Below are 9,926 nucleotides of genomic sequence, written 5' to 3' on the forward strand. Positions count from 1 at the left end.
TATCAGAATTAAATGTTGTACCAGATGTTACAACATCTCGGACAACATGCAGCGGAAAATTAAAGTGTGTACCACAAATTCGCTTAAAATAAATAAATGGACAAGATTAAATATGCACAATTATAAATACTTGTGCGGTGCCTTATGGCAAAAATTAATCACTAGAAAACCAAATCGTTTACACAAAAACCTATCACCAGTGATTATAACAAAAATCAATTTTCTCAACAAGTTGAGAGAACAAACGCTTTCTAAAACAAATAACCAGAATAAAAACTTAATTAAGAAAGCAAAAAACGTGATGCCAAAAGGGAATCCATGAAAACGATCTTCAGCCAACTTCTTCACGGATATTGTCTGCAGATGTTCCCAACATTCAAGGCAACACGCGATCAACACTCTTCAACAGCAACTGCTTCGAGAATTATTTTGCTCTGAAAATCTCCACTTCGTGTATGTATGTTCGATCGATATTGAAGTCGAGAGGAACCACCTTTATGATGTCCCTTGATCTCTTATTTATAGTGGAAGACTTTTATCTCCACAAGGAAACATATTTCATACGGAAAGTAAGAGTTTTAATAGGAATAAATTCTTTTTAAACTATAATACCATATCTCATCAATCTTCTATCACAAATAACAAATCTTCGAATATATTTGAAACAATATCTCATTATCTAAGAAAGACAAAATCATATTAAATATTTACTCAATCAAATCAACAATGGAAAATTATATTTGAGAAATAATTTAAATCAATAAAATATATCATTTAAAATCGGAAATACTATTTCCCTTCGAATATTAATAAATTACAGTTTACCAAATTTGTTGTATTCCATGCATTTAATGAAGTACCTTTTATTTATTTGTTCAAACATGTGTGATATAAAATAAAATAAAAAGAGACCGGATTTGTAACTTCAATTGATCTTTATGTATGGGATAGACTCTAATGTTGATGTAGTAATCGATCCATTAGACTAAAAACTAAAGAAATTAAAGGACTATTTCCTCAAAATTGTGTGCAATAATAATAATAATCCAATATGAATGGAGATATTGAGACACAAATGCTTCAATTTTTTTTTTAAAAAAAATCTTCATTACACATTTGTTTCACCTTAAAATTTCCGTTGGCTGGGCAACAAATTCGCGATCATTTCCATTTTTTTCCCATTTCTTTGTTCTTCATTCAGGTACTTCTCTTATTTCTGTACATATTGTTCTTAATTTTTTTTTTCTTTTGTTTCATTTCTTCATGTTTAAATATTGAGTTTTTCTGTGACTTTCAGCTTAATTAAATACTCTGATCTCGCTTCTTTATCCAGCGTGATCAGTGGATTTACTTTCCTTGAGCACCCACAATATTGTGGTAAAGTGTGAATAATTGAAAAAGATGTTTTCTTTTTGAAGGATTTGTTGTCGAAAATCATAAATTGACGCATTTAACTAGAAGGGATTTTTGTTTTAGTTCCAAGAATCTTGAATGTAATGGTCAAAAAGATCATAACATTGTGAAATTAAAGGAATGTATATGTGTTAGATTGTGGATTCGAAGAAACCATCGAATGTACAGGTCAAAGATCGAAACTTTAAATAAAATGGAATTGTTCTTTTTTTTTTTCATTTTAAGATTGTGAATTGGGGATTTAGGCTGGTGTTTTGTGTTCAGGAATTCTTGTGTTCTTGTTTAAGGTAATAGTGGTGTAACAAAACGTATAGATGGGCGAGCACCTGGTAGTGAATGTGGATCAGTTGCCAAAACCTGGGGTGGTTGAGTCTAATCTGCTGGTTCCTCCGGCTGTCGGTTATAGGCCTATAGAGATAAACCCGGAGATGATGGGGCCCTCATCATCTACAGTGGCGGCGGAAGACAATGAGGTGGTGGTTTTTGTGGAGGATGATGAAGAAGCAGATGAACGTGCTCCACTAATAGGGATAGGGGAGTGTCGTATTTGCCAGGAAGAAGATCATCTGAACAATTTGGAGAGCCCCTGTGCTTGTCGTGGAAGCCTTAAAGTAAATGTTTTATGGAGATGCATCATTCTTTTAGTTTAAGTTGGTTAACTATCATATATACTTGTTGCTTAATATTGTGCATTTTGATTGTTCGAGTTGATAAATAATTGAGACCCATGATTTTGCAGTATGCTCACAGAAAATGTGTTCAGCACTGGTGCAATGAGAAGGGTGACATTATTTGTGAGATCTGTCATCAGGTTAGTTATGGCTTCGTATGCCTTTGTAAGTTGTTTCTTTGATCTTTTACGAATGCTGGCGAAGCCTAATGATATGAATTTAGTGGCATGCATGTACAAACTTCAATTTTTGACGTATTATGTTGTTTTCTAAATATCATATCTTCCCTCACAAGGATCCACTTGAGGTAGTCGAGTACTTTGTCCTACAGTTATTTGGCAGCAACGATATCTCTACTGTAATAAGTGATTATGTATTTGATATTAGTGATTGAATATGTTGCTGGGTCTGTTGTATGGTTTTAAAAGCTTTTAGTTGCTTCGTTACTAGGAAATATAGCTTTTGTTAGTGATCGATCCTATGATTATTAATGGAGTCAAGCTCACACTCGGGATGGTAATTGTTGGGGAGTAAAATTATGCCTATTTTCGTGTGACAGGCTATGTGTCACCATGATAAAAATATGAAATTTGAACAATAATCATTTACTCATGGTTTTGTAGGTGGAATCTACCAGTTGTGACTAGTGGCTGATACCATTATACTTTACAGCAAAAACAAGTCATTTGGTAGTGGTATCTTGTTAATAAATTTTCGATTACAGATCCTCCAGATAGGAATAAAATTTACAGCAACATATTGTTCGGAAAGAGTTTTTATAATAACATCGGATTTGGAAGACTGAAACAATTTTTTATTGTCGGGATGAAAAAAGATTTTTCCTGTTACCAGAAGAGAAAATGTAGATTCCTGTAGATGTATAAGAATCACACACGTGTCTGGTTTAGGTTTTAGCTGCATATGCTCTTGATGTATACATCCTTGCCTATTAACTTTTCAGGAGAATTAAAATCAACTGATAATCTGTTGCTAGATAGCCAACGGATGTTGAAATTGAAATTTTTATTGGAAATAAGTGTAATTGAGCAAAATTTGAGTGAACTGATATTTTGTGTATTCGTTGATGTTATTCTTGACATATTGTTTTATGTTCAGCCTTATCAACCTGGTTATACTGTCCCTCTACGACCTCCACATGAGGAGACAACTCTTGATATTGGGTAAGTTTCATATTCACTTGTTAAAATTTTATTTTTAACTGTGAATTCAGTTAAATTCGGTATTTTTTTAGGGGAGTGTGGCAAATTTCTGGCACACCATTTGAAATGCATGATCCTCGTATTTTGGCACTTACCGATGCTGAGCGTCAGTTGTTCCAAACTGAATATGATGATTATAATGGCACACATAGTAGTGGTGTTCCGTTTTACCGTTCAGCTGCTACAATCGTAAGTCTTTGAAAAGTTTCGCGTCTTAAAGTTCGAATGTTCAACAAAGAATTCAACTATTTTTTGAGTACTCATCAAATAAAAAACAAAAAAAAATGGAAGTTTCCTGAACCATATTGATCTAAAATCTGAGGGCCATGTGAAGTAAAACTATTGGTATTCTGATTTGCAGCTATTGTCTCTTCTGGTACTGAGGCATGGAATATCAATCACGGATGATGGTAGTGATGGGAATGGAGAAGACGATGCATTGACTTCTATAACCGTGAGTGTGTAGGAACTATTTATATGATTACACTGTGATGTTATAGCTCAAAAATCATTGTATTATGCGCAATTGATATCAGATCACAATTCCCCTCAAAATTGTTGGCAACCATTTTGTCCAAAACCTCGAGTTGATTATAGGAGGTGATTCAACGGTATTTTTAATTTTTATGTTTGAATATGCACCCTTGCGTATACAAGGGGATATGTGCCTGGAATTAAAATTCAAGATAGGCACATGTATATTGGTCGGATACTGGATGGCGAAGGTCCAAAAATAAGCATCTCAGACCAACATGGTGAAATATTAAGGGGATTGCACACCCCAGGTTTTGAACTCGTAATAACCTGTCTTTGATTAAAATAACGTTATTCTTTTTTTCCCAAAATGTCTAGCTCGCGAAAGGTGCGTATCAACAGTTCCATCAAATCCGTCACGGTCTTATATTAACCTATCATAGTTTTGAGATTGTGATTTGTGCTCAACTCTCTTAAATGCAGCTTTTCATGACACAAATTGTTGGCTTTCTGTTGCCATTCTATGTTGTACTCTGGATCATCAGCATTTTGCAGCGTCGGAGGCAAACACAGGTAAATTTCGTTTCAAGCTTTATACACCTCGTCTTCAATTCTTCTGCATATGCTATTCAACTCTTTTGTATCTGAAAACCATTGCTAATGAGTGTCAAAGATTTCAAGTTACATGCCTTTATATTTTTAGTTTCTTGAAACAGGAGGCTGCTGCACTGGCAGCAACCCGGTTCGCTATTGTGGTTCAGTCCTCACAGAACAGAGGCGGCCTTTTTGTAGCCTCAGCTGCACCACCAATCAATTCACAGGCCACCCCTGCACAGGCGGCTCGCCACCAGGAAGATGTTTAGGTGAAAATTGACATTTATGGGAGTCTTCTTATGGCGCACTATTATGCAGAAGAGACATGAAGCTCCCATACACAATGAGTTTTTCTTCTTTCCTCGACATTCTTACTAAGATTTGTTTCTGTTCCTGGTGTATAAGGAGATAAAAATCAAGATATATAGTTTGTATTTATGTTGTGTATTATTTGGTTAAATAAAAGTTTGTACACGTGCTCAACTGCTCAAGGGTCTAACAAAAATCTTTTTTCTTCTCTTTTTTCTCTTAACTCGTTTGTTTTCATTTTCTTGTCCCAAAATAATACTTTCATTTTTATAAAATCATTTTTAGGTGAATGATATGTTTACATCAAATGCAAATCTATATCTATATATATATAAAAGCAGAGTTTTTGTCAAAAATAGTAATTTCCCGCCAAAATGTCATTTCTAAAAAAAGAAAGATATATCATGAATATTGACATATGTGTACTGCAATAAATGAACACTTCAATTATTGTTTGCATTGATTATATCAATTCGTTTAATTCAATTTTGAATTTAATTAATTTTTATATTAATTCAAATTTAATTTATGTATTATATGTTTTTTATTTTTTTACTCAAATTGAAACTAAACTCTATTTAAAACGTAAACTATATTAAAATTTGTGCATTGATTATATCGATCAATTTAATTAAAAACTGTATAAATAAATTCAGAATACAAATGATTGCAATGTTCACTATCACTCATGAGGTAAATCATTCAAAAATTTATTTTGCTATTTTAAGTAATTTACTGCCCAAATTACTTACTAAAAAAGAAATACAATATTTAATTAGTTTATTTAATTTTTTTAAAAATAAAATTGGTTGAGTGTTAAAAGTTATCAATACAACAAGGTTTTACAATGGACATTAAATTACCATTTAATAATCATAAATTTTATTATCTCAAATGCATATTATTTCGAAATTACCTTAATTTGAAAGAATTAATGCGTTGTAATTTTCTTCCAAAACCATATGCATATTGTATATCTTAAGTTGTCTTCCTAAAAATTCAAATAAAAGAGCACAAGAAAATTAAAAGAGATAGATTCAAAAGAGTTTGAAATGGACATTAAATTACTCTCAATAAACATATATATTACCCTTAATAATCAGAAATGTTTGACACCCAATGCATGCAATTCGAGATTTCCATAATTTGAAAGAGTTGATGTATGATATAATTATGTCAAAAGCATCCAATGTATAATTTTTGTCCATTGGAATGTCATATTTGAATTTTAAATTATAAATAATGCAATATTGCATATTATATTAGAATCCAATTTTATTCTATTTATCTTACTAAATTTATCTACTCCAAAATTGAATTCTGAAATGATTCATCTTTTCAGCACCATATATGAGTTAAATCCTTCCAAGATGTAATGTTCGTTTAAATTTAGATTTGTTCGTTATTATGAACTATCTACATATGGAAACAACGAGAACAACGAGGCATTAAGTTTGAAATATGTCTTTCATGATCGAGAAGTAAAAAATATTATTCTTCTATTTGTACAAAATTTTAATTATTATGTATTACTAATGTGATAATTTTCTTCTATATTACAAAGTTCATGGATACATGATAGAATAAAATATCCCGTAATGAAAATGATTAAACCAATTCTAAAGAAAATATGCATCTTATTAGAAGACAACTTATAAAATTTATTGACATTGTTTTGGAATACACATAGTAAATGTAAATAAAATAACTTTTCTGATTTATACCTAATTTATTTATGATTACATGTTTCATTTTTCTTTCGGAATAATAGGTTGTTGTGTATATTATGAAAAGAGTTTGTAGATAAAATCGCAGCATATTTGGATAAAAATATTGATGAATCAATTATTATTATTATTCAAATGTATCAAACACGTGTTAACTCAAAAAATTGTTTGTGAATGTGGATTTAGACGAAATTACCGAATTTTTAAAAAATTATTTCTTATTAATTTTATTGAATGTGATTTAAAAATATTTTTTGTCACATATTAAAAAATAATAATATATAACTTTTCGAAAATTAAGGAATTAAATATGTATTAAGATTGGTGGTCGACATCAATACACTAAACACGATAAGTATCATGTCATTGTCTTAGGCTAACACAATCTAAAATTTTGATATATGATAGTGATTATTAGCCAAAAAATTAATCGACATGTGTTGTATTAAAGAAATTTTTTTAAAATGAAATATTAAAACAATAAACTTGACATGATTAAAGCTAAATGATCTTTTTTGAACACTTCGCCTTTCGAGGCGTTGATCTCAAGCTAAAGCAAACCAAAGGGCTAGCTAGCTATGGATTTGCCTGACATCCCATTTGCCTTTTAAAATAATTGTTTAGAACATTATTTAATTACATTTCAAAGTGAAGTTGCCATTAATACTTTGATCTGGTCAAGAGTACTTTACTTTCTTGAAACATTAATAATATTATAGTAAAGTTTGATATGAGATTTCATGTTCAAAACCTAATTATAACGAACATTTTTCCTACTAAAAAAAAAGAAGCAACCATCTAAACTTTGATTTCGACATTTCATCGTGTTGCCAAACTTGGATTTTTGGTGGTTGCAATCTCCAATTTTATGCATGTATTTGAAACAAATAACCTTTTGTTTAGATACATGAAATATGAAATCAAAATATACAAGATGTCAATGGTTCAAATTACTCGGGAAAATGGAATTGTTCCAAGGGGTTTTAGACTACACCTTTTAGCCCAAGAATCTTGATATATCATCTTCGATGGGAAGTTTTATTCATTTGGCAGGAGCGTGAATCAAAAGCCACATGGAATAATTCACATCGAAACAACGTTTTTATTAAAAAATAATAATTGCTTCTCTTTGAAACTTGTTGTTATGTGTACCAAAAACTATATTGTTTCGATTTTTTTAATCTATTATGTTTCGATTAGTATATCTGTTGGGTCGAGATAATACATCATCTCTGCTGATAGAGTTGTCGAAAAATCATGTTTGGATTAATTTTACCAATGTCAGTAAAAAGTTGGAGATGAGGATACGACTGTCTCCCTACAGTTCCTTTTCCTTCACCTTTGAGTTAAATATACGCCCATGATTAAAGTTCGAAGTTTAGAAGCCAAGAACCAAGTTCTCTGAAGAATATATTCAGTCAGTTTCACATGTAGCCCATTTTACATGCAAATATGAATTTACTATATACCTCATTTTTCTGTATTGATACACACAGATTTGGTAGCTGTGTATGAGCACATACACAGCACATGCAATGTAGTTGTATGTCGGGTTACGCATATTATACCATCTGGAGAATGAGAATGGTTGGTATCAATCTACGAATGAAAAAATTATGAAGATGACAACAGAGATATCAAAGTTAAGGCTAATGTTGAACATTATGCCTAAGATTTTAATTTTTTGGAAAATTTCAATCTTCTATCATCATACAGAAACTACAACTTGTGATAATAACACAATAAATCACAATGTCAATAAAAAAAATGATATAAACTCCCTTTTCTTTTGAAGGAATAAGAAGAGACTCAATATAAATGCAAGTGTTTTTCCAAATCTTAAAAGTGTATCAAAATAACCCGTAAGAGATAGGTACTCATTCCCGGCCGCTTTCAGTTAGTGTTCATTGCTGAGTGATCTCTGGGTTTGATCTTTTATATTTTAGTGGAGTGTATTCAATTCAGAGTTTTGACGACTTTTAATGATTTTTTCAAATGATAGACTTTTATGGATTTGATAAATTTTTATTGACTTTTATGGATTCTCACATATTTATAAACAGATTTATGTGGATTCATGTAGACTTTTTTGCTAGATTTTTATAGACTTTTGTGAATTTTTTTTTATAGAATTTTATACATTTTGAACTTAATTATAACATATTATTTTTTATTAACTTATTTGAACCAATAATTAATTGACATATATAACATATTCAGTTTGAAATAGTTTTTCAATATTTATATTAATAAATAAATATACTTATTTAAAAGTTAAATCATTTAATCCTTACATGTGTATATATGTGAGTTTGTATGCATGTTTGTAATTTTTTTAAAATACATCAATTGATTAATCTGTAGTCCTGTTTTTGAATTGAAAATATACATGTGAAAAGAATATTATTTAGCATTGTATGAATATAATTTGTATAAAAATATCATAGCTTATATATTAATTGAAAATGCTAAAAAAATTTAAAAAATCATGGTTGTTGCGAGACTATTCAATTATTAAGAATTAAGTGACATTTTTTGGATCATCTTTTATTATTATTGAATATTACATTAATTTATATAAATCATAAATTAAAAATCTCAAAATCAATTCTAGAATTCAAATTTTTTTAAAAATAGAAAATTATTAAATGAACAATCAGCCAAAAAATTAAAATTTTGAAAAAGAAAGATGAAAATATATATAGAGATACACTTCGAAAATTTGAGAGAATGATAGCGAGAGATGAGAGGAGAGAAGATAAGAAGATAGGTGATATGAAGCGACAGAGAGATAAATAAATAGTTTTTGTATGAGTTAGAAGTTTTAAAAATCTATCCAAATCTTTGGGTTGAACCAAATACAATTTTTGACAATTTATAGTTGTACCTTAAACTTTAATGTTTGTATGTTAATGAATTCCATTAAGTTATTAAAAGTCTATTGAAAATTTGAATACCTATAGACTTTTATAGAGTTATTAAAAGTCAATGTTGAATACCGCTTGTGTAATGCCCGATATTTTTATCCTGTTAATCTGAGATTGATTAAATTATAAATTGATCGGATGATAGACGGACCACTTCGAGGAAGGAATTGGAATGACATAAGTTGAGTGGGGTGTGAGACCCGAAGGTCTCGCGCATATGCGCGGCGAGATAGCGCGCATATGCGCGAGCTGTGCGAGAAGCTTTTTGCGCGGACAGAACTTTGCGCGCACATGCGCGGCTTGAGGGCGCGCATATGCGCGAAGAGGTGCATTGCCATATACCGAGTCCAGAGAATGTGGCGCATATGCGCCAAGAGTTGGCGCGCATATGCGCGGGGTGTTCGGTAGCCAAATGTGAATTCCAGAGAATATCGCGCACATGCGCGGATGAAGGGTGCGCATATGCGCGAGCTGACGGGAAGGCACGAGCCGAGACATAATGTCTCGCGCATATGCGCCGAGGCGGGTCGCGCATATGCGCGAGACGTGTTGAGCGAAAATGAAGCCACCTAGCTCTAGACATGCAATATA

General features: G+C 31.3%; 1 protein-coding gene across 4 annotated transcripts; it reads left to right on the top strand.

Moving 5' to 3' along the window:
- Positions 1-1,041: 1,041 nt before the first annotated feature.
- LOC140978255 (uncharacterized) lies at positions 1,042-4,879 on the top strand. 4 transcript variants are annotated; one of them, XM_073443136.1, is made up of 8 exons: positions 1,042-1,201; positions 1,678-2,024; positions 2,153-2,224; positions 3,201-3,265; positions 3,337-3,493; positions 3,666-3,758; positions 4,262-4,351; positions 4,495-4,879. In XM_073443136.1, exons 2-8 carry the CDS (start codon positions 1,728-1,730, stop codon positions 4,639-4,641), a joined length of 921 nt encoding a protein of 306 aa, XP_073299237.1. In that variant the 5' UTR covers positions 1,042-1,201; positions 1,678-1,727; the 3' UTR covers positions 4,642-4,879. The 4 variants fall into 4 exon arrangements, with proteins under 4 accessions (XP_073299237.1, XP_073299240.1, XP_073299239.1 ...); XM_073443139.1 differs by having other exon boundaries at positions 1,044-1,201; positions 1,701-2,024; XM_073443138.1 differs by lacking the exon at positions 1,042-1,201 and adding an exon at positions 1,207-1,384.
- The last annotated feature ends 5,047 nt before the right edge of the window (positions 4,880-9,926 follow it).

This window comes from Primulina huaijiensis, chromosome 6, assembly GCF_012295235.1.
Source record: "Primulina huaijiensis isolate GDHJ02 chromosome 6, ASM1229523v2, whole genome shotgun sequence".
NCBI lineage: Eukaryota > Viridiplantae > Streptophyta > Magnoliopsida > Lamiales > Gesneriaceae > Primulina > Primulina huaijiensis.

What these genes read in the sequence shown, in the direction of transcription:
- LOC140978255 (XM_073443136.1), top strand. Translation starts at nt 1,728, where the DNA reads ATGGGCGAGCACCTGGTAGTGAATGTGGATCAGTTGCCAAAACCTGGG. An exon ending in CTTGTCGTGGAAGCCTTAAA is followed by an intron (nt 2,025 to 2,152) that starts GTAAATGTTTTA and finishes ATGATTTTGCAG; the next exon opens with TATGCTCACAGAAAATGTGT. An exon ending in GAGACAACTCTTGATATTGG is followed by an intron (nt 3,266 to 3,336) that starts GTAAGTTTCATA and finishes GTATTTTTTTAG; the next exon opens with GGGAGTGTGGCAAATTTCTG.